At 57.3% G+C, this 26,836-nt stretch overlaps 1 protein-coding gene across 1 annotated transcript in view; it reads right to left on the bottom strand.

The window, feature by feature from the left end:
* Positions 1-858: 858 nt before the first annotated feature.
* Positions 859-26,836, bottom strand: part of RAP1GAP2 (RAP1 GTPase activating protein 2) — a 72,508-nt gene continuing 46,530 nt past the window's right edge. Inside the window, exons 4-25 of the mRNA XM_074160899.1 lie at positions 22,178-22,262; positions 15,678-15,713; positions 14,925-14,969; positions 14,346-14,378; positions 13,808-14,017; positions 13,166-13,269; positions 12,535-12,613; positions 11,917-11,970; positions 10,855-10,938; positions 9,707-9,807; positions 8,948-9,077; positions 8,577-8,732; positions 7,806-7,877; positions 7,422-7,508; positions 7,119-7,253; positions 4,365-4,502; positions 3,886-4,004; positions 3,471-3,584; positions 2,838-2,955; positions 2,342-2,468; positions 1,056-1,132; positions 859-867 (exon numbers count right to left, since the gene is read on the bottom strand). Coding sequence (XP_074017000.1) covers positions 859-867; positions 1,056-1,132; positions 2,342-2,468; positions 2,838-2,955; positions 3,471-3,584; positions 3,886-4,004; positions 4,365-4,502; positions 7,119-7,253; positions 7,422-7,508; positions 7,806-7,877; positions 8,577-8,732; positions 8,948-9,077; positions 9,707-9,807; positions 10,855-10,938; positions 11,917-11,970; positions 12,535-12,613; positions 13,166-13,269; positions 13,808-14,017; positions 14,346-14,378; positions 14,925-14,969; positions 15,678-15,713; positions 22,178-22,262 — 2,113 coding nt within the window. The remainder of the gene's footprint in view (positions 868-1,055; positions 1,133-2,341; positions 2,469-2,837; positions 2,956-3,470; positions 3,585-3,885; positions 4,005-4,364; positions 4,503-7,118; positions 7,254-7,421; positions 7,509-7,805; positions 7,878-8,576; positions 8,733-8,947; positions 9,078-9,706; positions 9,808-10,854; positions 10,939-11,916; positions 11,971-12,534; positions 12,614-13,165; positions 13,270-13,807; positions 14,018-14,345; positions 14,379-14,924; positions 14,970-15,677; positions 15,714-22,177; positions 22,263-26,836) is intronic.

The raw sequence follows: 26,836 nt of genomic DNA, 5'->3' as shown, positions 1-26,836 counted from the left end.
GCGTCGGGGTGCAGTTAGGGGGGGGGGGCACCCCACTGCCACCGCCAGGGCGTGCATTTTCCCATGGGGTGCTGAAGAGTTTTCCCTTTGTTGAAACAAAAATTTTCTGCAAAGAAGAAAAGGATGAAAGTGTCAGAGACTGTGGAAGGGGAATATTCTCACTCCTGCAGGGATGGCTGCCAAGCACCGGTCCCAGGGAGGGGGCCAAAGCCGTGGCAGTGCCCATCCTCTGGACACCAAGCCGCCCACCACTCCTGGGCTGGGAGAGGAGGAAACTCAGCGAGGGGCTGAAAATCACGGCTTTTTGTGACCCATGTTTTCAGAAATGGAAATTCCTCTCATTTCAGGTTCTATGGGCTGTTCTGCTCAGGTAGAAACTTCTTAATGAAAACCCTGATTTTGTGACATAGAAAGACTCCGGGAACTGGAGCCTGCAAAAAAAACAGTAAATAAATTCCTCATGGCTTGGCAATGTCTCCTGTGTGAAAGCACCAGCTCAGGATGGTGACCCCATTCATGGGCAAAAGCCGTGCCGCCGGATGCAAAGTCCCCAGCCCTGAGAGCTCAGGCTGATCACACTCCCTTCCCCTCTGCCCATAAAATCCACCTCTAAATTGACTGGTTTTTGGAAGATGTAAAGAGACCTGCTCTGCTTCTCCACCCCCAGTGCTGCCCTCTTCTTAACAAAGCATTTAGGATGCTCTAAAATACGTTATTGGTCACATATTTAATAATAAACAGCATAGTTAGCCATTGTTAGCTGTCTTTGAAGGGGACACTTGTTCAGAGACAGGTCATTTTGCCCAGCACCGTATTTCAAACACTCACCTTTTACAAGTTCATGATGATTTCTTCCTGCTAGTGGCTCTAAACGAGAAACAGAATATGGGTTGGGTTGCAAATAAAGGGGCAAAAAGTTGTGAAATCCCTTCCGCCTCCCCTTCCCCATCCCCTCCCTTACTGCCGGCCCCCCGTGGGCTCTGCCTCCTGCTCCACAGCCCCCGGTCCCCCCCAGGCCCCCGCTGCCCCGTGCCCCAAGAGCCACCGGCACCCACCGTGCTGGAGCTGCCGTGGCTGAGCTTGTCGAAGCGAAACTTCAGGTTTGACCTCGGAGAGTTTCTGTTCTTTATATCTGCTGGAGGGAGGGGAAAAGCAAAGAAGAAAAATAATAATCTACGAACAAAAATATTTGCAGAAGCTGCAGCGCTGACTGCCCAGCCTGACAGCCAGGCACTTCTATTGAAGTCTATTGACTGTCACAAGTGCTACCAATATTTAGTCTTTCTTGGCGGAATGTTTGGCAAAATCTGTACATTCAATGTTTTTGATGGAGCAAATTGAGGCTTAATTACATTTCACAGTCTTTCTACTGGAAATGCCACTGAAAAGGCTACAAGAAATGACTGATCCGTATAATGTATGGGTGGATTTCCATGTTCTTGGCAGGAAAAATACAAAATAAACACATTAAACATTAAAAGGGGGTGGTTTAATAGTTCAGGAAATGGCTAGTGAAATAAGGAGAAGGACCTGTGTGGTGCTGCGATACAAACGCCAGCCCCACAGCCCCGTTCTCCCCGTGCTGCCCCCAGCTACCCAGCGGCTGGGGGTGGATCTGTGCCCCTCCCCAGGCTGTTCCACAAACAGCTCCTCAGTTCATAATGTGTGTTTTCATTGGGATCGGGGTGCTTTCCGGCAGGGGCTCTGCTGTGGGAGGAGATTAAAGCCGCAGCAACGCGCGGGTGAGGGGTGAACACTGCAGACACCCCCCAGCCCCGGCACCGCGGGATGCACCAAAGGGCCCATTTCTGCCCATTTCACCCCTGTTGAATTGCAGCCCGTTTTGCAAATCGTCCGACTGGACCGGATGGAGTCGGCGGCAGAGTGAGTTAGCAGCGGGGGGAACGGAGCCGAGACCAAGGGAAGCTGCCTCTTTATTAAATAATTTGTGAGTCACGGCCGGGCCCTTGGAGACAGCGAGTTTCCACGACTACTGCACACGTCTGCGGGGGGAGACAGGGGGAAACAAAGCCACAGCAAGAGCCACCGCTGCGCTCTGATTTAGAAGGGAAACAAATTCCCCGTGGAAATACAGAAATAAAGCACATGGGGCTGTCTCTCCGGAACAGCCCCGTCGGGATGAGGGTTTCAGGAGGAGCTAGGGCTCGCCCTGCATCCCGTGGGATGCCCGTCCTGCCAGCCCGGGCAAGGCTGGGAGGGGGCTTCTCCATCCCAGAACCACAGACCCCATCCCGACCCACCGCTGTGGGACCCCAGGGGCTTCCAAGGACTCCGGGAGCCAAGGTAGAGCTGGTGCCCCCCCAGCCCTCCTGCCACCCACCTGTGGGGCTCCTGCTCATGATGACGGGGGTGGCCGCAGCCCCCATGCTCGGGCTCTCGCTGCCGGGCGAAGCGCTGTAGACAAAGACGTCCTGCTTGAACGGGGACGCCGTGGACGGCTGGCTTCCCTGCACAGGGAGAGACTGAGATGTGGCTTTCCCTTGTGCAGCCACCTTTCCTCCCCATGCCCCGCTGATGCCCCGTTACATCCCTGCTCATTAGAGAGAGCTCACCCCAATGGAGCAACCTCCTGCCTCAGTGCACCCAGCACTGTCCCAGTGCACCCCAAGGCTCACTGGGGTGTCCCACCAGGCACCCCGACGCTCCTCCTCCCGCACCCGGGGACAGGGTTAAGCCCCAGGACGTCAGCAGGGAGGAGGCACCTGGGGTCTGCAGGACCCTTCTCCCCTCACATAGCCCCCCCGAGGGCCCAGGGGCAGCCAAGGGTGTGCGGGGCCGTGGGTCCCATGGGTGCCACGGGGCGGTTTGCTGCTTACCACGCTGTCGTACTCCTCCAGCGTCTCGCTCTCCCCTGCCGTGCTGCTGAAGCTGCTGGTGCTCGAGGAGGAACGGGAGATGTTTGACCTCCCATTCTCTTTCAGTTTAATGAATGGCCTGGGAAGAGGGGTGAAAAAAAACGGAGGGTGCGTGGTTGTTCACTCGGGAAGCTGTGTCCCTCGGGCTATGACAGCGGGGACAGACCCTCCTGCCCACCCCCGGGCAAAGCAACTGCCACTGGGACAAACCCGGGGGCTGTTTCTGTAAGGAACCATCTCCAAGAGCATGGGACAAAGCAGTTGGTGGGTGCCACCAGCAGGAACCCACGGGCCAGGCTGACTGCCTGGTGGCAGGGAGGGACGGGCACCACCGGCTCCCGTGCCACGAGGGTTTGGGCAACTTCTGCCAAATACTGCTCTTTGCTCATCCTCTTCTTTTTAAAGACGGCTATTTTCAGACCATAAAGGAGCTGTGCTCATGAATCACCAGAATCTTTTTTTTCGTCCCGTAATATCAAACTTATTTATAGCAAAACCTGAAGATGGTTTTGTTTGACAAAGTTCCTGATGGTCTGTCAGCTACAGGGTGACTCGAGCTCCAGTCAGAGGAGGCGAGGGCTCCTCCGGGCTCACCTGTCCTTGTTGGGGCATATTTCAGGAGAGCTGGGGTTGGATGAGGTTTCAGACTTCATCTCTTGAGAAGAATGTCCCAAATCTGGTGTCTTCTGGGCTCCAGAAACACTGTCGCTGAGGGCACAAAGAGACAGGTTGCACAAGTTACACAAGAGACTTAAAAAGGATGGTCAAATTATACTCCCTAACAACAAATGCTAAACTCTAAGAGTAACAGATGCTCTCTGGATACCACCGCTCCGACTTAAAACAGAGGGAAGGGATCCAAGGCACCACTCCCTCCAACACAGCAAAAGCAGCTCTCGTTGTTGGCTGTGCCCCAGGCAAGGACTCCAGCACCCCCCAACAGCTTCCCTAACATTTAATGTGCAATAGGTGTTTTTAAGCTTAGTTACCAGGGCGATGCCCAACTTACCACCTCGTCCTGCTCTCCGCCTGGCTCTCGGAGCCCGTGTGCAGGCGAGGGAACAGCCCCGAACGGCGCTTGATGGGGCTCCTGGACTGGTTCTTGGCAGCAGCGGCTGGTACGGGGGGCTGAAAGCACAGAACAGTCCAGGTTGGGGAGCAAAGCTCCTTCCTAGAAGCTCCTGAGACTAAACATCCTACGAGGAATAACGCAATTCTCAGGCTGCGCATCTAGCAAACGTGTAATGCCAGAATTGCTTTTATATCTCCGTTGTGCTTTGGGGCTGAAAACCCCAGGAAGCTAATCTTCAGTTCTGCCACTAAACCAACCCAACCTGAACACAGCACTCATTAAATCATGCTCGGCACGGATCTCCTCACCTCTACACTCCCTGCCTGCCCAGGGGACTGCCAGGCTCTGCCAGCGCAGTGTGCCCCCCCCAGGCTGGGGAGGGAGGGAGGGACAGAGGGACAGCAGGACGCGCTCACCGAGAAGGTGGTCTTGGTCACCTCGCTGCTGTTGTGTGCGATGCCCCCGCTGAGGCTGCCCGGGATGCCGCCGCCATGGTGCTTCTTCTGGCTGCCCACCATCGTCTCCATGGAGTGGCTACGTACCCGGATGGCTCTCTGTGGCCAGAGGGGACAGGGGACAGCAGGTCATCCCCACCCTGTGGGGCACTGACCCCAAATCCCCTCTCCAGCCCCCCCGGACACCCAGAGCGTGACCTGCCTGGTCCCTCCCACCCCCGAGAGCCAGCGCACACCAACAACCCCACGAGTGCCAGCAGCAGCCATGGCTCTGCCCAGCCCGAGGACGAGCCACCCCTCGGGGACCCCCACGGCCACCACGAGGTCGGGTTTTCCCCCCGCAACGCTGGGTGCAAGGGCTGAGGACTGCAGCTATGGGGATGGAGATCTTCTGCAGATCCAAACTCTCGTCTGGGTGCTTAAACAGAACCCGGGCTATTTATTTTTAACATCTTCGCTCAGTTGTTGTCCCGAGCACTTACAAATACAACCACGAGATCTTTTGGAAGTCTGGCACACGCTATGAAAAGCAGCAGTGAAATGCACAAGTTAAAAAAAACCCCAAATCTATACCCATATTTTCGTTACTGTAGTCACCATAGTAACGGGAGCCCAAACTGGACTGTGATGCCAGGTTGCCAAATTACAGGAAAGTTTCTCCCCGCAGCTATTCCCTCCGAATTGCTGCTGCGCTGCCCCCCGCGCCACGGCTGCCTCTGCTCCGGCCCCCCCCCATCCCCACTCAAGGGAAAGAGGTTTTGGAGGAAACGAGCCACCCAGGGCCAGGTTTGTGGAGGACCATATCCATAGGTTACCCATGGGTTATCCATAGGTTACGGAGCTGCAGGCAGACCTGCACTGGGGTAAGCAGGAGCTGCAGCCTGAGTCCCAGCCGGTGCCGGGGACCGTGGCCACCTGACAGCCCCGCGCTGTCCCCTCCTGCCCAGCCAGTAACAAACACCAAGCGAGAGTCCATCGCACCGGATTTATTAGGGTCAGCAATTCATACAAAATTTGACAGTGTTTGCAGATAAAAGGAGCCGGTTGCTCGCTTTGCTGCCAGCAGCTCCAGCCAGCACTCGTGCCGAGCAGCAGGAAGGGTCCTGCCCGGGGCTGCCGAGGCCACGGGGCTCTGCAGGGACCCCGACACCCCCTCCCGGGGGGTGGCCAGAGGCTCCTCTCCACATGAAGGCACCCCTTGGGTTTGCTCAGAGCCCAGCAAAAACAACCTCCACTTCCCTCTGAGCGGCCGGTCCCCCCATGGCAGGGCCGGGGAGGAGGGGGCTGCGGGCCTGGTGGGGGTGTGAGGCACCGGCCAAAAAGAAAGGGTGGGGATGAGGATTCACCCCCTGCCAGCCCTCTCCCTGACCGTCTCTGCTCACTCCGACAGCGCGCGGTGCAGGACGTAGGCGAGGAGGCAGCCCAGCAGCGCGGTCCCGAGGCGGCCGGGCAAACGCAGCCCAGCCCGGACCAGGGAGCTCATCGCCTGCCCCGGCACCCCCTGCAACGCCACGAGAGCAGAGTCCACCTTCTCCTACACAGAAAGCAGGCAAAAAATTGATAATTTAACATCGTTGTCTCCGACCCGGAAGTGAGTGCTGTGGTGTACAACTGCACAGCATCCCCATTTCTGCGTGTCTCATATGGACACACAGGACACACCGAGCTTCCACGCACCGCGGGGGCCAGGAGCTGCTCAACCCCCCCTCTGCAGCCGATGGGTGCAGGATGAGGTGACCCATCCACCAGTGCCCGTCTCTCTACGGTATAGAGAAACCCATGGCTGTAGGGTGATGGCAGGAGGTGTCTCCACGCAGCCGCAGCCAGCACAGACCCCTCAGCCAAGATGGTGACAGTCACCCAGCTCCAGCACCCGTCCCCGACACAGGCACAGCTAAAACCACCTCTGCCCGGAGAGCCAACGCCAGGAACAGGATGGGGAGAGGCGAGGGTGAGCTGCACGGGACGAAGCACGGCCAAAGGCATCACCCACAGCAGGGATGTGGTGCCCTGGCTTGGGGGTTCCACCAAACACCCACCCAGGGGTGCAGCCTGGACTGACACGTGCCAGCCCTTCCCGGCACGTCCCCATCGCTGCCACAGGGACCCTCACCAGGGACTTCTGGCAACAGCTCGTCCCCCCAGACTCAAGCGCTGCCCCTCCATTTTGAAGGACATCCCTGCTGCCCAACTGGTCCTGTCCCTGCTTCCAACAGTGGCTCAGCTTCATCCACCTCTTGTTGTCACTTGTTTAACACAACAACCAACTCCTGCCCCTGGTGTCCTGCCCCCAGCCCCGTCCCGCAGCCAGGGTGGCACAATGGGGACAGCCAACTGCCTGGGGACAGGAGCAGGACTTGGCCCGCAGCAGCGGAGCCCAACGGCTCCGGACTGAGACCACTCTGGAGACACTGTGAATGCCGGAGCACACTGCTGGGAGAGGAGGTGCTCCAGGGCTCTGGGGAGGTCACCCCAATGGTGGCACTGGCCAACACCACAACCACATCAGCCTGTGCTGGTCCCCACTGGGACCAGCTTGGAGTCTGCTGGCTGACCAGGCGCTGGTGGTGGTGAGCTCCTACCTCCTCCCACCACGCTGCTCTCAGAGGACACCTCTCACCCCCCAGTACCGCTCAACTGTACCTTCGACTAAAAGGTGCTTTGCCAGCCTCAGGTGCGTTTTAGCTTTGCTGTTGGCAAGGGACGGAGGTTTACCTTGAAAGACTCCAGAAAGCCTCCGTGACCCCCGTTCTCCAGCTTGTCCTCCTCGGGCCCCAGCCCCAGCATGGTCTGCGTGTGCCCGTGGAGCTCGTCGTGAAGATTGTCTAACAAGGCAGCCCGTGTCCGGTCCTGGGGGGGCGAGAACAGGCTCAGCTGGGGGTTCTGAGGGAGGGGGCAGTAGCATCAACCCCATGGGACACCCGTCTCGTCCCCCCACTGAGGGCAGAGTGGCCTCACAGGACCCCATGGCCACCAAGTGCACTGAGACACATGCCGGGCAGGGATGGGCAGCGTTACCTCCAGCTTGGCAAACTTGTCGGACTTGCAGCAGGCAGTCTCGGCGTTGATGAGCTTGGTGAGCAGGAACTCCCGGAACTCGGGGCTCTGCGGGAGAGAGGGAAGGTGGGAAACTCCAGCCAAGGACTCTGCGCATCCCCGGTACCCAAGCTGTCCCGAGCCAAAACCCGGGCTCGCAGCACCCTGCAGCCCCCTCCAGACGTGGGAGTATTGTGATGGTGCCTCCCGCCCCATCAGACCCTCACCGGCCTCACTAGAAATCAAAATAAATGCATTTAACGTCCAGAAGTCGCATTTTCCCCAAGCAGGTGTGCTCGGAAACATCTCAGACATACGCATATATTTTTTGATAGTTTGGAACATGCTTCCCGTCTCATCTCTTACTTTCTGGAACACTGGTGGGCTGGGCAGGGGTGGGCCAAAGGAGGGGACATCTTCCCGGGCCGTGACAGACACCTGTGGAGCCAAGAGAAACGTTATTCCCATGAGTGCAGCAGGGCAGCCCCCAGCGCAGGGATGTGGGGTGGGTGATGCTCCCCCCAGAACCGCCTGGCTGAGGCACCCCCGCACCCAGGAGCCACGGGGCATCCACCCCAGAGCCCCCTCCGGGCCGAGGGACCGCTCCTCCCCAGCCCTGTCATCACTCCTGCTTTCATGAGAGGGTTAACCACGCACGGCCTTTCACATTTATTTCCTATAAATTCTGTTTTCATCTGGGGCTCTAAGCAATGCGCTTTTGGTTTGAAAAATTCTGTCTTACTGGATCTCTGCGGAGAAAACAGAGGGAGAACGGGGTTTATGCTGTCTATGCCTGAGCGATGTGTCAGACGGGTACGAGCTGTTCTGAGGCTCATTCAAATACTGAGTAGCACCAAAAATCTTCAGTAAATGAGCATGCTCTTATACATGCACATATTTCAGATACATATGTATGTATACACACACACTATGTAACAGTGCATACATAAATATACGTGTGTCTGTGTGTATATATACGTATGTATGTTTAATATACACACTCCTGCTCCGGGCAGGCACAGTGCTGGTGGTGTCACTGAGCTCACGGGGAGGGCAGACTCTGGGCAGCTGCCCCCACACCTCGGCCTGAGACGCCGAAGCAAAAAATGGGCCTGTGCCCGTGGGGATTCCCCTCACCTTGTACGCCGTGTTGTCCGCCTCGGGGTTTTCCACCTGCACCACGATGTAGGCGTGCAAGAAGTTGGAGGCGATCATGTCTGGGACAAACGGCGTGTTCTCTTCTTGGAAGATGATGGCCACTATGTCATTGCCGATGTGCCTCTTCCTCTGGAGCTGAGCGGGAAGGGAAGACACGTGGTGGGTAAAGCCGGGTGGTTCCTGCTCCCTCGGGAGCAAACACCGGCTCCGGGGGCATCGCCGCCCACCGGGGAGCCCCCGTGGCTGATGCCACCGCTGCCACCAGCTGAGGCCACCACGGTGCCAGGGCTGGGCATCCCCGGCGCATCCCGGCTCAGACACCGCCGTGCGAGGAAGCTCATCTCTCTTACTTGTTGTGTGTCTCCTTCCGTGAAAGGCAGCTTTGTGGAGACGTGAAACATTATCTCCCTGTCCCTGAACACCGTGTACACAGACTCCGCTCCCGTCTGCCCGTGGCTGACATCCAGACCTCCTCGAAAACTGGAGACGAAGGGAAAGGCGGGGAGAAATGAAGAAATATTAATTGAAAGCACAGCAGAGCCCGCCGGCGGCTGCCGGGGGACAGGGTGACAGAACAAACCAGCTCATTTATCTTTATCTGGTAGCGAGCAAACGGGGAGGAACAGACCGTGCGTCACGTATCGTAGCCAAGCATCGCCATCCCCGCTCTGAGATGGGGGGCGCGCGGCAGAGCGGTGCCAGGGGCCGGGGCCGACTGCAGCCGCGGTGCCAGCCACCGGAGCGGCGGTGCCAGCGGTGGGATGCCCAGGGCTGCCAGCCCACGGCCCGTGCCACAGCTGGGGGTCTCTGCTGAGCCCACACCACCGGACAGGGCGTGTTTTCATACAAGTTCCTTCCATCTATGGCTGGATATGGTCAGATTTTTCTCAAAACTGCAGGAAAGGAAGTTTTTCTCTCTTGGCAGCTCCAATTTTTTTTTCGGAAAACTCCCCCAGCTTTGAAAAACAAGCCAAAGCTATATTTGCTTCTGCTCTGTACATCCCGCTCAGGAGTGAGATGACTTCTGTTCTCGCACAGTAGTTATTTTTACCATTGACATGGTCTCTTGTTAAATGTATTTGTAAAATCATTCTTTTTATTTAACTTACCCTTTGAAGTCCTGGAGCGTTATGGTGTCTCCCAGAAAGCTTAAGAAGTTCTTGAAGGCTGTGCTCTCCTCGTTATTGCCGAACAACTCCTCCTCTTGGGTCTACAAAACACAGGGCACGTCTTTTGTCCCAGCGGCTGTCACGCACCGGGACAGCCCTGCACCTTCGGGGACCCCCCAGCACTGCTCCTCTGCCACCCTATGGGTGCTACGGACACAATGACCACGGACACCACTGATATGAAATGTCCCTTTGAAACATGCCTTCTGCTTGTCACCCTGCTCTGAGCATCTTCTTAAAATCTAACATTGCTATCAGCAAAAGTGCCACAGCAATGGGGAAAGGAACCCAAAAGGAGCCCCAGCTCTGATGGCAATTTCTGCCCACGTCACCTCTCCCTGCCCACCTCTCTCCTGCCACCTCCTGCCCTGAGCATGGGGTCCCTGGGGCCAGGACACCCGCAGCCCCCTCAGCCCCCGGGGCACCCAAAGGCGCCGAGAGTGACATCTGAGCAACGGCAGGAACCTCAGGGTAACGCATAGGAAACACCAAAACGCCAATGAGTCCTTCATTGGAAAAATCCAAGTCTTAAATCATCCCTCGTGTGCTGTATTTCAAAACAATGAGACCTTAATTATGGTCTTGCATGAGTTACTCAATACAAAATGAAACGCAATATGTAAAGATAATTAGAGTGTCTGTCAGAACAATCTTGGGTGAGTTATCAGACTCAGCTGCCTCTGCGCTCCCCGACGCAGTCCCTCGGCTAACGACAGCGTTTCCAGCAGACACCTCTTCGTAGCCCACAGTCCTCCAAGACAAGTGTAACTGTTCCACTGTCTAAACTTATATCTGATTAAAACACCACGCCTGCTAAAAGCCATTTTCACATCCACTTTTCCCTACAGCAGCTCGTGGGCTGATTTCCATACTGAATTTTTCTTCAGTCACATCATTTTTTAATGAGTCGGGGAAACATCCAGGCAATAAGAAATGCATTATTAGTGAGGACACCCAGTAACACAACATGGTGCAGGCGACAGAACTAACCGCAGGGCCGGATTTCAGCCCCGGGGGTCCCGCACTTGTGCGAGCAGAGCTTCGGGAGCGGGGACGTGCTCCAGGACAACGCCACGGGCACCACTCACCTGCCTGAACTTCTGATAGATCACACCGAACTTGAACGTGTTGTTGACCTCGTGTTCATCGTAGGACACTATCATCTGGGAAGCCTGCAGTACCACAGAATATGAATGATTTAATTCAGGAGTTCAAAACGCGATGTCCAGAAGAGTGAACGCTGCTCGGCACCTCTCGCAGGTTTTCTGGGGGAAGTTTGGGGCCCTTTGGGTGCAAATAGCGGCAGTTTCTGCAGCGCTCCAGCTCCGCGGTCCAAGCCCCACTCTGCGGGCACCAAGTCAGAGACACTTTTCTTCCCCAAGTGGACATCAGATGTTCTCAAACCTCCAGCTAAGGGTTTGACAGCAACACCAACAGTCACAGTGGAGGAACAAAATGGGTTTGACCTTGGCTACATCAAAGGGTGGCGGAACTGCCTTATAACTTACTGCTGTGCCTGCCACAGAAAAGGTCTGCCACATAATAGGTACTTGAAAATAATGGATCTGCTTTGTAGCTTCCCGGGAGCAGGTCCCTATGGCAGCACAAGAGCGCAGAGAGATGCGATCCCAGCAAGGGCAGTGAGTCAGTCCCAGTATGTCACCAGTGGGGACTGTCACCCGGAGAAAACACACTGTCCCACCCAGTGACCCACCACCTCTGCATCTCATCCTGCAGGGCTTCTTGAGCACCACCTCAACCCATCCCACTGGGTTTTGAGCAAGCCCTAAGGCATCAAACCAGGATCCAGGTTGGTTTTATACCCCACAGACGGTCACCTTTCCCTCCTTCCCCATGATCCAAGGGCAGACTAATACCCAAGTGCCATCAACCCTCGGTGGCGTTTGACAGAAGGAGACAGTGGCACGCACGTGCCATCAGATGGCCATCAGCCAACCTGCTGGCCAGACACATGGCCCCCCACCACTGCACTGCCCACATCCCCTTTGCAGCCGGCTACAAAGGCAGGGACTAGAAGGATGCAGTACAAATATCCACACCCTGTATCAAAGCAGCCGTTGGATCTTGGAGAAAAGGTGAGAGTTAACCCTCTGCCGAATACGCGACTGACCCGGGGTAAGTCACCTCACCTTGGGGTACAGAACCGGGTTGAACTTCAGCCCAGAGGCATCGTCGCAGAACGCCTGTGGGCACGGGGAAAGAGCAGTCAGTGCCGGGTCCCTGGACGCAGGGAGCAGACACCCCTGTCCTGCCGAAACCCCACGGCAAAGCTGTGAATGTCTTATAAAGGAGCCAAATCCAGCCCTGGATTACAGAAGCTCCCGTCTTTGCACCCTCTCATTGGGATGCCCAGAGGCCTGGCTGGTACCCGACTGAGGATGCAGCAAGACAAGTCCCAGGTCTCTCCATGGGTCAAAGGTGCTGCCACTTCCTCACCTCTTCCCCCAGATATGAACCAGTGACCTGACCGGGATCAGCAGGTAACCAACAGTGGGGCCAGCACATACCACCACCCATCAAGTGCCCCTGGACCCGAGAGCCCAGGTACTACTGCCCAACGCCACCCAACAGTGTCAATGCCACCCAACGCTGCCAACACACCACCCAACACTAACAATGCCACCCAATGCCATCGAACACCATCAATGCCACCGAACACTGCCCAACGCCACCCAACGCCACCCAATGCGCCGGGCGTAGCGGTGCAGGCTTTGCTGCAGGTATCCCAGCCCAGCCCAGCATTTCACCTTTGCAATCTGGGGGATACTGGGGAGCTTGCTAAACCCTGCCAGGGGGATCCTTTCATGCAACGTCTTCACTTTGGACCTAGAGAAGAAAAAGAAAGGAGCAGACATCAGGGGGTGTCTGAGGCAAAGAGATGGGGCTGCAGCCCCCCGCTCGCCAGCCCCGTGGTGTGCACGCAGCGATGCTCTGCCGGCTGCTGGGAAACGATGCTCTGCAGAATTTGTTGGGCCTGGTTAGTAAGCAAAGGCTCAATTTTTCTTCTCATCTCTGCAGCTCTTAAAATATTCATAGTTTGGAGAGAACTGACACAACGGTTCAGACACGCTGGGTCTTGTCAGCTTACAGAGGGATGGCGATAGATGCGACTGGCATTATCCCGTGTCACGGAGAGGTTTACACTCGGTTTCAGCGGGTTTAGCAACAGATCAAAGTCTCGTGTTCGTTATCGGGGGCCAGGCAGTCCCAGTGCGGAAGCAGTGAAAGGATGATGCTGCTGCTCCCCACCCCTCCCTGAGCCCCTCCGTGTGCGACAGCCTCCGTGCTGCCAGCCCGGCTCTGGCATTCACAGTAGGAACAAAACAAGGGACTCCCAAAGAGAAAATATTTTGTTAAACAAAGCTTTTTTTTCCATACCTGAGTATAATCCTTAAATATTCCGTGCCATCTGCCTCCTCACATTTAATAGACAGGATCAGATTTCCTAGGCTGCTGGCTGTACAATAAAAATTTAAATGATCCTAGAAATAGAAAACAGGGCATTAGGGGTGGGGGAGGCAGCTCCTTGATGGCGAGGACACTGCCCCATGCCCCAGCCGGGAGCGGGGGACTCATCTGCCACCCCGATACCCTCCTCCCCCTCGGGGACACCCCCTCCTCACAGGGACCAGGGCTTTAATCCCTCTGCCCGTGGACTTTAGCACTCTGCTCTCAGCTCTGCTCAGTGGGAGGAGAGGATTACAGTGCTGTGGGTAAGGAGGGGGGGCAGGAGGCAGCCGCCCAGTGTCCCCCGAGTCCGACCAAGCCCTGGGTCGCCGCAGACGGGCAGCTCAGAGCCAGTGTTCCCACCTGCTGTCCTGGGGGGCTGGTGGCAAAGGCTCTCTGCATGGCCATCACTGCCACCGTTGGTCACCCACTGGTCCCCTTCTCCTCTCCTCGCAAAGAGGCAAGTTGCAAAATTTGCCCATTTTGCTCCCAATTTTAGGATTCTTTTTTTTTCTTGGGGAGTGTGCAATTTTCAGCCCACGGCTCATCCCCAGTGGCAGCGGTGGCACCCACCTTCCCCAGAAAATGCTTCCTGTAGGCTCTGGCCTCTCCTTTGCACTCCAGCTTGTAGCCGTAGGTGCTTGGGCTGAGGTTCTCCTCCTCCTCCTCGCAGATGCTGCTGTCGGACGAGGTGGGAGTGCCAAGGTTCTCCGGGTCCTCGATCCAGTACCCCCCGAACTGGGGCAGGATGATCAGCGGGTAGGGGCTGCCCTTCTCCAGGATCTGGAGGGACACATGCCCGTGAGGGGTCAGGCAGGTCTGGGGTGCAGGTGGGGGGTGCAGGGGCTTGTCACCCTGTGTCGTCCCCCCCCCGCTGCCCCCTCCAGCAAAAGCCCCCAACCCGGCACCATGGGGGGCAAAACCAGCTCTTCTCTCTCTCCTAGAAAAGGGCACATGCTTCCAAGGAAAAGCAGAAGCCGCAAAGGTGGGGAGGGGGAAGGTGCTTTGCGCAGCTCCTCTCGGGGACAGGATCTCCCCCAGCTCCCCTGTTATCGGCAATTTTGGGAAGGCATTCGCCAGAAGGCGTTCAAGGGCGGTTCAGGGCACCCACCTCATCGATGCTGGGGTACGGGATGTAGTCTTCCTGGAAAAAGGAATCAAAACACGGCGTGTGACCATCTGTTCCCCACCAGCTGTCCCTGAAAACCACAGCCCTGCACACCCAGCCCGGGAGCTGCACTGGTTCCCCCCGCCCCGCACCCAGAGCGAAGCTCTTGTCGGACGAGGCCACCGTGGGCGGTGATGGGCACAAGCCCCGGCAGCGGTGCCACCGTGCTGCCCAGGGGACACGGCCCGGGGACCCCTCCCCACTCAGGGTCTGCAGGAAAGCTCTGCAGCAGCGTCAGTCCCATTCCAAAGGGGTCCCCGGTACCAGTGAAAGCTTCCCAGCAGCAGAACCCAACCCCTTCACACGGCTCGACGCTGAAACACACAGGTTTGGACACAAAGCTGGATTAGGATTTACAGGCACCGCTCTCTCGTCTTTGCAATTCAATCAGTGCCTTCTTTTTAGATAACATTTAAATCCTTTTTAGTCCTTCGAGTGACTGTCTTTGACTACACGCATTAAAGCCCTGAGATAAGGGGGGACACTTGAAGAGATCCACACAAGAAACAAAATTCAATCAACCTTATGTTTTTGGCTTCCAGTCCTCTGTTCTTCAAGTTTTGGTGCCTGTTTGGAACAAAAAAGAATATATGGAGTAATTAAGATGCTTTCAACTACACAGATGAAACCACGAGGGTATTTTGCTACATGGAAACCACTCTGACACGCGTGGCATGAAAGGAGGGGGTTTCTGCCTGGGAGGAGCTGGGCAGAGCTGCCGGTGTGCCAGGACAGACCCCATGGCGTGGCTCGGGCTTAGCAAAACGAAGCTAATTTGTGGGTAATGCGATGTGTGGCCGGGCAACAGCCCTGGTGCCTGACAGTGCCTGGCCCAGGCAGGAGCTCAGGGATGGCAAACCCCGCTGGCACCCGCCCGTGCCGCAATGGGGGAGCACCACGAGCACCGCACATCCCGGCACCGGGGATGAGCAGGGACAAGGGACATGACAAGGGACACCCCGGTCCCCTGACCCTCCTCCTCGGGCAGATGCTGATGTGTTTGAGTGTGGGACAAGAGAACACCTTGCCCTGACCCCGGGGGCACGGAGACACTGCCGCGCTCTGTGCCGGACCCTGCGTTGGCAAAGCTGAGCAGCACCGTGCCGACCGTGGCTCACACCGTGCTGGGGACCACAGCAACCATTCACAGCCAGCTATGACCCTGCAGCCCCCCCCCAGCACATTCAATGTACGAGGTGCTGGGGTATCCCTGTCCTTGCAGCCTCTGCCACGTGGGGAACCTTCCGCATCACCAGCATGCACGCTGCTGCTCACCTGCATTTTTTCCAGCATTTCGAAGAATTCTGCCGACTGAAAAAGAAAAAAAGGAAATCTCCTGTTCAGTTAAAGGAGACAGGAGGTAAGCCAGCCCAAGGCACACCAAGGCAGGGAAAACAGACCCCCCATCCCATACCGGGTACTCTGGCTCTGCCCCTCAAGAGGAGTGGGAGGAAGAGACCGGGTCCAACACTGCTGCAGGGCCCCGGCAGGAGGGTCTGAGCACACAAACAGCAGCGACAAACCCTCCTTTGGAAAGGAAACCGGCCCAGACTGCTCCGTCCAAAAAAGCAAACAAATACTCTGGAAAGTGAGACACCCACAGCCCCCCCATGCCCCTTACCGTGCGAGGTGTGAGCCCTGGGCACCGCGTTTCACCGGCTGCAGGAACGCCGGCAACGCCGCTGCCGGAGCGCTGGGCTGCCCAACGCAGGGTTAATGGCCTATTTGCCAAATGAACTAAAGGGATTAGCGAGCCCTGGGCTCCAATTAAAAACCCTGTATGTCTGGAGAGTGGCCGGACCCAGCAGCCAGGGTGTTCGTCCTGCTCCCCAGAACCCACTGCCACCCTCCCTGCGCCTTCGGAAACGCTTTGGGACAAGAACCAAACCCAGACCGGGAAGAGTCTGTCACCACCTCTCTCTCCACGTCAGTCCTGCTCAGCCGTGCTTTCCCCCCGGAAGGGGGGACTCAGGAAACCCCATTCCTGCCCTGCCCTACCTGCGCAGCCCGAGGAGCCCCAGTCCTGGCGGTGGCCGCTGCGGGGTCACCCCTTCAGCACAGCAACCACCCGACCTCAGCTGGAGGATCCTGATCCCTCATCCGGCTCCTCCTGCTCTCGAGTACATGCAAATAAATTATCTAGTCAAACTACAGCTGTAAATGCAGGGACACTCCCAGTGAACTCCTGTCGTGGTTTCAGCTGGGATACAGTTAACTTGATTAGCAGCCAGTATAGTGCTATGGTTTGGATTTGGGATGAGAAATACTTTTGAGAGTACAGTGGTGGTTTTGGTTGTTGCTGAGCTCTCAAGGACTTTTCTGCTCCTCACAGCCCCAGCAGTGATGGGCTGGGAGAGGACATGGCCAGGACAGTGACCCCAACTGACCTAACGGACATCCCATACCATGGGACGTCACGCTCAGTATATAAAGCTGGGGGGAGAAGGAGGAAGGGGGGCACATTTGGAATGATAGTGTTTGTCTTCCCAAGTCACCATTACACTGATGGAGCCCGGCTTCCCTGGGGATGGCTGAACACCCGCCTGCCATGGAGAGCAGGGAATGAATTCCTTGTTTTGCTTTGCCTTCACATGCGTGGCTTTTGCTCTACCTATTAAACTGTCTTATCTCAACCCATGAGTTTTCTGACTTTTACTCTCCTGATTCTCTCCCCCATCCCAACTGGGGGGTGTGAGCGGCTGCATGGTCCTGGTTGTCGGCTGGGGTTAAACCACAACAACTAGAGAGTGGCTTTTCTGGAGACACAAAGCACCAGCCCTGTCCCTCCTCTCCCCCATCCTCACCCCACACCTCCTCTAACCCGTGTTTGCCCCCGGCCACCCGCTGCAGGGATGGGCTCACGCGCCGCGGAGAGGCTGGGGCCAGGGCAGACGCTGCGGGTCCAGGAGGGAGAGCAGGGAGTGGATCCGCAGCTCCGGCTGTCAGAAACGGTTTGCAGAAGAGGGATGCGAGATTTGGGGCAGAAGGGGTCATGGTACCAAGGAGAAAGGCACAGGGAGAGCGATTTTTGGTGAGCTTAGAATAGACTGGACTTTCTCAAAAGACAAAAAAAGAGAGGAAAAAAAACAGAGGAGGAGATGAAGAAAGGAAAATCAAAGATGAAAGGAAAACCTCAGAGAGATTTTCTTTTAATAAATGTGGCGAGCAAAGGTTAGCTTTATGGTCCGAGCAGCCCAGTGACTGCTCTCAGCTACACCCGCTCGGACGGGGGAAAGACGATGCCAAGACAAGCGGGGACTGCCCTGGCTCGGGATACACCCTGCCTGTGTTTCCAGCTCCAGACTATGCCCTGTCTTTATCTACCGCACCTACAGCAGGAAAAACGAGCCCCGGGCTCAGAAGAGCTCTGTGCCCAAAGCTGGGAGCAGTTTAAAAAGACTTTCCCTTATTTTGAGCTTGGTTTAGATGCCATTTATCTTCAGGTCCCTGTGATGGACAAATGCTCTGTTGAGTCAATTAGAATAGTTTCCAGGTCCCACTTTGCCGGGGTGGGAGCCAGAACCGGAGCAGCACTGGACCCACCTGCTGGAGCAAATTCCAGCAGAAAACTCATACAGGTATTTAGCAAAGCAGACAGCAGTCTGTGCCCTTCAGGGATTTATGCATACTTGAAGCCAAGCTTTATGGGGCCACAAATATTTTGGTTAATTATAGTGGAGACAACCAGAGCTTTGTGACGCCCGGCAGGAAGCAATGTCACTGGCCGTGGGACAGGCTACACTCGCCCCCCTCGGGTCGCCGAGACCCTCGGCTCCAAACTGATCCCCGACCTGCTTCCCAGGTGCAGCCAAAGCAATGCCAGCGCGGGCAGTGCTTCCCCCGACACCTTCGGCAGCACAAACCTGCCCGGTAGCCTGTCCTGTCCTAACCACCTCAGAAATGCAAAACACTCAATAGCAGCTGCACTATTCCTGTCCTGCCCACGTGTCCTCACCCCTCACTGCTGAGCGTGCTACCCTGGCAGCGTGAGAGGGGACGTACAGGCACATCCCGGCGCTTCAGCACAGGAAAGTGATGGTTTCTCTCCATCAGCACCGGGCCAGACCCCGGGTCCAAAGGCGACCAGCTGGAGCACACAGTGTCCATCCCACCACCCCAGCACCCCAGGGGTAAGTTTAGGGAGCCGGGACCTGCGACCGAGGAGCGCTCCCAGCAGAAGCTGGTGCCCCCTTTGAAGGTTTCTGAAGAAAATGACACCCAGAAGGAAAACTCTGTAGCAGCAGGAGCTGCCAAGGATAGAGCACGGCAGGGCAGAGCCCAGCGCCCTCCCCGACTTGCCCAGCACTCACCAGTAAGCCCCGTAAGAAATCCATCATCTGCCCAGATCCCCCCCCCCGCCCCAGCATGGCCATCCCGCCCCACCTCCCCTCGTTAATGTTTCTCCAAGGCAGAGGCTCGGCAGCACCCAGGCTTTGTTATTTCAAAGGGTGGCTCCCCTGGGAGGCCAAGGGCCCCAAACAGGTTGGGCAGGAAGCGGGTGAGGGTTGGCAAAGGACGAGTGGGCACCTGCCGGGATGCGCGGCCCCACGGGGGGATGCACGGACCCATGAAGGGGATGCACGGCCCTGGGGGGAATGCGCTGCATCCCTCGGGAGGGCACTCACATGGGACAGCTGCAGCAGGAACCGGGCGCTGGGCAGGAGACAGAAAATCCAACCTCTCCAACTGGAAATCCGTGTGCACAAAAAAGCCACAGCCCTTCAAATGAGCTGAACGAATCCCAACCTTAAATCCTCTCAGAGTCAGCTCAGGACAATCCAACCTGCTGACCCAGGAGCCTGTGGACTTGACATAGCACCAACAGCACCTTCCCATCCCAGCAACGCCCAGGGAGGAGGCAGGACACAACTGCTTTGGCCAAAACGCCAGCATGGCTGTGCCACAGCATGGGCAGCCCCAGCTGCCGGGGGCTTGCTCCTGTCCCTGCTCCCGCTGCCCCTACCTACCCCTCGTCCCTCTCCGTAACACTAAGTCTGGCACAGATCTCTGGGAAGCACCTTAAAGTCTCCCGAGAGCAGGGCAGAGCAGGACGGGCACTGAGGATACCGACTGAACCCACTCACGCTGCACAGCATCTCCTCGCAGGCTCAGCTACTCCAGCACGGAGCCACCGCCCGGCACCCCCCCCGCGGACCACCACAGTCAGGGGACCGAGCCGACCTCTCCAGAAGGACCAGGTCTCTGGCTCCCAACCACAAAGTCACCACAGGTCTCCCTTTGTCAACCTGATGGCTCCTTAACCCCTGACATCTCCTCTCCCTGCCATCTCCGGTTCCATCTCTTAAATGTCAGCAAATACCTACCAGCCCCTGCCTTTCCAGAGCCGACGCCGCTGAGACCAGGGCGGCAGCAGGGCCACAGGGAAGCTCCAAACACGCGGATGCACAAACAAAACCCAGTGGCTCCTGGACAGCCCCCAGCCTGAAGGATTTATTCCTGTTTGGCACCTCTGGAGCTCCCTGTGCCTGGCAAAGCAATGTCCAGGTAAGATGCAGGACCCTCCTCTGCCGCTCCCCGGCCGGGGTGCCAGCGCGGGCGGCCGTCACCGTGGCGGCTCGGCCGTGGCCAGTGCCGAGAGGACGGAGGGAAGGAGGGAGGGAGCACATGCCGCAGGCGCCCAGCTCTGCCTCGCCTTTCCAAAAGGACAACCTGTACCATCTGCAAAAGATTCTGGAGCCCTTTAATCCTGCTGCAAAGCAGAACAAATCGGTAATCGCCTTTTAATTGCTTTAATTACGTGATTATAAAAACGAAGAGCCAGCGGTGAAACCGGCAGCCTCCAGCCGTGCCCATGGAGGGCAAACCCCCCACGTGTCCTCAGCCAAAGCCATGGCCGGTCTCTCCCAGGGCACAGCCCCCGCAGCCCCCACGATGGGCTGCGTGCCTCGCGATGGGAGAAGGAAGGGCCATCTTTGAGATGCATGAAAAGACAGAGCTCAGCGTTCGCTTTTGGGGAGCTTGCATTACCTGGAGCACACAGAGTAGCATCTACACACTTTTTCCATGCCAGGCTTTCCATAGGTTCCTGTGCCAAGTTTCCCATGCTGAGGGAAGCCTGGAGCTGGAGTTCAGACATCGGTGAAGAGCCTGACCTCCTGCTGCCCCCCATCGCCCGGCTCCAGCTGAGGAGCAGCCGTACCCCCCAGCCTGCAGCAAGCCTGGGGTCCCGTAACCCGTAACCCCTCCTGCAGCAGCACCCAGGCAGGGAGCAGGCTCTGGCATCGGGGTCCACCTCTGCGACCGCACAGCCGGGCTCAGCCTGCTTGGCTCTGAGGCTCATTAAAAGGCAGAATTTCCATTTAAGGCAATGAGGGCAAGGGCAAAGGCAGACCCTCTCAGGACACAGGTGCTGCTGTAAAGCCTGGGAAGGCACAAGGGAGCCCGGCAGCAGGATGAGCCCCGGGGACGCTGCGGTCCCGCAGTGCTCACAGTCACAGAAAGTCCTGCCTGAGCTCCAGCCAGGTGTCACCAAGCAATTTACCACCTTTCTGCACAGCAAAATAAATTGCACCACCAATTTGTTTCCTCCCGCAGGGGCAGGGTGGGCAGGCTGGGGCCGTGGAGCTTGGCCGGGACAGCCCACGTGAGAAACACGGACACTTGCTGTGGCAGGCTCTCCCCGGAGGCACGTCCTCGCTCCCTCCCATCACTCCAGGCTTCAACACCCCCTCCAGAATCCCCCCATCCTCCTCTGTACCCCGATGAGATGCCACAGCTCGTGTCACCAGTGCACGGTGTGAGCTCCTGGCTGCTTTGTGTGCCCAGGTCAGACACAAAACCCTAAATAAGCCGAATTGTCTGAAGCTCCACTAATAAACTCCTCCAACTCAATTCCCTATTTCCAAGCCCACTTGCTCCTAACAACCATTTAACCAGGTTCTCAGCCACCTCGCAATCTTCACGTTCATCTCATCTTCTCCAGCTTAATGAGTAATTTCCCGTGTGGCAGCATATCGAGCGCTCTGCAGCAACCTGGGGGAAGAGCTACAATTCTCTTTGTCTGCAAACTCTGCTATCACAGAAATTCCTTGGGTTATTCTGACAGAAGGTACTTTTGGTGAACCCCTGCTGCATTTTATCCTGTTTAGCCAAATTTGCTCTGAAGCTTTGACCCAGGACAGTGCTCGGCACAGGGCTGCGCACTCCCTGCTCGCTTGAGACCGTGTGAGCGAGATACCTGCGAGCTGGGGCTGCGGAGGTGCCTGGTAATCCCAGCTTGAGCAGGACCACCCTCCAGGTCTGACCAGGTCACTCCTGACCTTCTGCCGTTGGGTTTGGGAAAACTGCAGGAGGGGCAGAGCCCTGCCGAGGCAGCCTGGCACGGGCAGAGGGCTGAGGGGGAGCGTCGTGTCCCACCACCTGCAAAAGGCGGTGGCCGAGCGGTGGGTCGGACCCTGCCAGGGACGCGCCATTTGCCTGGTGCTGGCAAGAAGCCACCACCACGGTGCCCAGGGGGGTTATCAGAAGGATAACAGCACTGGGATTCCGCACCCTGCTTGGCATCGCTGCTCGCGGTGGCGTGAGGTGAGTGGTGGAGCAGGAGGGGGCACGCACGCCCCACCGCCGCCAAGGGCGTGGGAACACGCCGCGGGCTGAACTCCAGAAACCACCTACTGCTGCTCCCTCGGGAACAGCCCCAATCCGTACAGCCGCTGCGTTGGATGTGCTGCTCCTCACCAGCTTGGCTTTCCAAAACCGGCACCTCGGATGGACCGGGCGCCCACAGCCCGGCTCGGCATCGCCCGCGCACTCACCTTCATGGTCGGCGGGGCGGTGAGGGGGGGTGACAGCGGCCGCTCCGGGACGGTCACATCCGTGCTGTTCAGCAGCTCCTGTTTCCTGAAAAACCAAAGGCAGGCGTGTCAGCTTCCCCCCGTGCCCCCAGCAGCAGTGCGAGGCGGGAGATAAGGGCTTATCTCCTTTGGCAAAGCCGCAGGCGTGCGGGCTGCCTGTACAATAATAACTTGAATCTGAGAAAAAAAGAAACAGACAACATAAAAAGATGATAAAAGTCATCTGTAGAGCCCCGTGCCCAGGGCAGGCCGGGACCCCTCGCTGCCCCACTGAGCCCCCAGGCTCCATCCCGGGGAGCCCACCAGAGCCCAGCTGCGGGGCTGGGGTGCAGTGCTGGTGGTGCTGGGCTGTGCCGGACGGCGGAGCAGGGACAGCAGGAATGGGTTTCTATGACAACCCATCCCCACAGTTTCCCTCCATCTGGCACCCTCTCCCTGGGCAGGATCCATGGCCGATCGGCCTCCCGGGTGCCATGGATAGCGGAGGAGGCTTCTGGCTCCATGGCGCTGGTGTAAAGCCCAGGGACACCCCAGCACGGTCTTGGCAGGACCCAAACAAGGGCAGCTCCACCACAGGGCGCCTGAGCGCTGAATCTGGAGGCAGCAAAAGGTGTTATGAGGACACGAGACCCCAAGGAAGTCAGGAGCAGCCCCCGTGCCACGGACCTGCCATGACAGCATCAAACAAAAGCCCCTGGCCTCAGAAAGGCATGACCTCAGCCCCCCACTGATCATCTGATAAAAACACCCTGTTCCTGTCACACCAACGGCTTCCCAGGCAGACAACCAAACCGCCGCTCGCAGCGGTACTGCCAGATGCTACTCTGGGAGTCAGAAAATCTGAGATTTAATTTAGTTTCCTCTCCTCCCTGCCAGGTTAGTCCTGCAGAAGCCGGGCCAAAATGTCCAACTGTTTATCTCGCAGTAACGAGGTTTGGTTCCCATGGCAGCCCGCCCCGGGATGGCATGGCACGGCAGGCACAGCAGCCGGGCACCGATGCCCACCAGGCCTTCTCCAAAGCATGCAGCTCCTGTCCTCAGGGTACCCACCCCACCTTCTGCAGCGCCTGCCCTCCCCACACACCCCACTGCCCCACTCCTTCCCTCCCCACACACCCCACCGCCCCACTCCTGCCCTCCTCCACCAGCCCCGGCTCTCGTGACAGCAGGTGACAACCACATGCTGGTCACGGGGAGGCTCCAGTGCCCACAGCCCCTCCTCAGCAGGGTCATGCACTGCGGGGATGCAGTGAGGATGCTGTGGGGATGCAGCAGGGAGGCAGTGGGGAAGCAGGGAGGATGCTGAGGGGATGCTGTGGGGATGCAGCAGGGAAGCAGGGAGGATGCTGAGGGGATGCTGTGGGGATGCAGCAGGGAGGATGCTGAGGGGGTGCAGCAGGCACTGCAGGCAAGTTTTCTACAAGACACAGTGGGTGCAAAATCCCAGCGTTGCCTGCGCCAGCAAAGGAGCGGCTGTTGGGCTGCGTCCCTGCTCAGGCGAGACCAAAGCGGAGCCCAAGGAGGGCTGGCTCCTGCTCTTCCGGCCCGTCTGCACAACTGCTCTGGCTGACAGACTTCTGCTCCTGCTGAAACCTGACTCCACCTCGAAACACACAGATGTACACATACACACACACATGTATACGTGTGCATGTAGATAAGCATTCAGGAGAAAGCCCCCTGCCCGCTGTGGGTCACGGGAGGGCACCGCAGCCTCCCGCCCGGCCACAGCCCCTCGCTGCGGGATCCCAGCCAGCCCACGCCAGGGATTTGGCATCCCTCCCTGTCACTGTGGGACCAGCTTCATGGCAGAGCGGTGGAGAGCAGCCAAAGCCGGCAGCGCCCCGGAGCTCTGTCCCCGCAGCCGGCACCGTTAGATCTGGTTGGGGGCTGCCAGTCTGTGCTGTGAGTGGATGTATTGCACGTATGGGGACAGGAGCAGCAGGGAGCTCAGCATCTGTAACCAAGGGAAGGTAGGGACCAACAGGATGCGGATCGATAGTTCTCATTAGTCAACCACCAAGGAACAAGAATTAATGGACTCTGATTGTAGCCACGGGAACATCGGCTGCATGTCGGGGGGGAATTCAGGGCTGGAGTTCAAGCCCATAATTCTGTCCCAGAGGTGTGAGTCCAGCCCAGGTGAGCACAGGGAACCAGCACAGCAAGAGGAAGGGGGACTCTTTGGGCTCTGGGCTGCAATGCCATGGAGTGGAGCAAAAAGCTACCCGACAGCTGAGGGGTGAAGGCAAAGCGGGACCAGCAGCACCCATCCCCATCCCCATCGCAGCCGCAGGGCGCCGAGGGATGTGCCTGCAATGCAGCTGGAGTCACGGGGGAAATACCCAGAGGTTTCTGTGCAAACGTGAATCTGGACCGATGACTGACATTTGACATCACATTAAACCAATATATGTTTTTTTTCCTTTGTCTTTCTAAAATTAGAGCAGGTCAAATTCGCCTTACATTATCACATTCACATTTAAGCTCTTAGCATCTTCCAGTTTTTCAATGCAAGAAATGAATTAAAACGATGTGGGATTGTATATGGGCAATAGCAGAATTCATGTCCTGCCCACCCATATTGTTTATGGAGCTCCTTCCCTTTCTCCTCTCCACGAACTCACCATGACTCCACTGCCGAAAAAATGCCGAGGATGACAGATTTTTACTGTTTGCTCTTTGACTTTCTAGGACACTAAAGCACAGCCTGGTCTGGAGCAAACCACTCATCCTTTGCTCTTCTTGCTTTGAACCCTGAGCTCTGCCTGATTGCACTAATCTGCACAGTGGCCTCAAAGGCATAAAACGGATCAGACTTTGCAAAGATTAAAGTTACAGGGATGCACACAAATAAATTGATTTGATCTGGGGTTTGTAACAGGTTGCCATAGCATCATATTCTAAGTATTATAAAATCACTCACACAACTTAACAACGTGTTCCTCTGTCACATGCTGGTTGCTTCTTTGGGGCCAAACTGCTGGAACTGCTCCTGCAATTCCGGGGAGAGCAAAACAAACCCATTCAGCAGCCACTGCTTGCAATTAGCCTCCGCGCACTGGAAATACGTTACGTGAAACGGCAGCCACAGACCGGGGTGATTCAGGCTGCCGTCAGCCGCGGGGTCAAGGGCCACCAGCCTAGTTCCCAAACAGATTACCCTCACGGGATGATAAATGAATCATGAGGAAGATTAGCACATCTCTATCTGTGCACCAGCTCGCACAGAGAAGCAGCCCCCGGGATCTCCCCTGAAGAGGCTGCCAGAGGCAGCGGGTGCCCGGGGCAGCCCCGCGCCGTGAATCGCACCCCGACAGCCCCAGGGCTATAAGTGTCTGCAGAGCCCGAACCACAGCGAAGGACCCCGGCGATCACTCCGGCCAGGACCAGGAGACACCATGCAGCTCCCCCAGCACCAGCTCCCACCCACAGCAGGGGACCCGGGAAGTGGCCCCAGGACACTCGTCCATCTCTGGGGGCTTCTCTGCAAAGCCAGAGACCGGCCAGAGGATGCCATGGTGTGTGAGCATCACTGCCTCCGCTGCAGAGCAGGATGGCCCCCCTCACCCCACGGCCCCCCTCGCCCCTCTGCGTCAGCCTTCCTGAGATGCTCAAGGCTCTTCCACAGCCCCCACCGGGACGGCGCAGGGCAAGAAGAGAACACATCATCTGCCTGAGCAGCCGGAGCACAGACACGACGCAAGAGGGCAATGAGGAAGTGGGGAGAGGACAAGGTATGGAAGGAGAGCAGGAACAGTGTGATGAGCTGAAGCCTGTCCTCAGCATGGCTCCAGTGCGTGGCCTCTGCGGTCACTCCCCTCCCGCCTCTCCCGGCACCGCGGCAGATGCGCAGCTCGAGGGCTGGTAACACCACCAAAGGCTACAGCGCTGCAATCGCTGCCCACAGGCAGCACCCAGTGTTTGCTCAGCCCCGACGCCCCTGGGCCCACCCCGGCCACGGCCGGGCACCAGCACATGGGACGGGGGAGAGCATCCTCCCGGGCTGCACAGTGGACACCCGCCTTCCCAGAAGGCAACCCGCCTGTTGTTTTTGTAATTTTATTTCCTTGTTTTTCTCATTAGGCAAATTAAGAGAGAAGGAAAAGAAAAAATTAGAAACCTACATACTTAGTAAATCTAATTAAGGAAATACCTTAATGCAGTTACCCAGGCCCAAAGCAGGGTTCCCTGACGGAGACCGTGAGACCAGCCCTGCCATCCCGGCGGGGGTCCCATGTCCCCCCCAGGGCTGGGGCTGCAGCCGTGGGGCTGTGCTGGGGGTGACCCTGCTGCCACCAGCCCCACCAGGAAGGCACAGCCCATGCAGCCGGGGCTGCTGCCCTTGCATCTCCCAAAGAGGGAGAAAAATGGGGATTTTTTCCCCCCATTTTGAGTGCGTGGGCACCAGGTTTGTAACGCTGGCAAGATCCCAACACAGCAAGGGGAGGTGAAGTTTTTCTCTTGTCTTTAGAGCACCCCTGATCGCATCCCAAAAGCACCTACAAATTCATATCCTGAATTTGGTAAACCCCATGGACATACTGAAATTCTGATTAAAAGTATAGAGCCAGGGCTGCCGCAACCCCAAGAGCCCCCACCCCAAGTTCTCCCAGCTAA

Source organism: Numenius arquata, chromosome 18, assembly GCF_964106895.1.
Source record: "Numenius arquata chromosome 18, bNumArq3.hap1.1, whole genome shotgun sequence".
Taxonomy (NCBI): domain Eukaryota; kingdom Metazoa; phylum Chordata; class Aves; order Charadriiformes; family Scolopacidae; genus Numenius; species Numenius arquata.
This window is presented reverse-complemented; position numbering and strand designations above follow the sequence as displayed.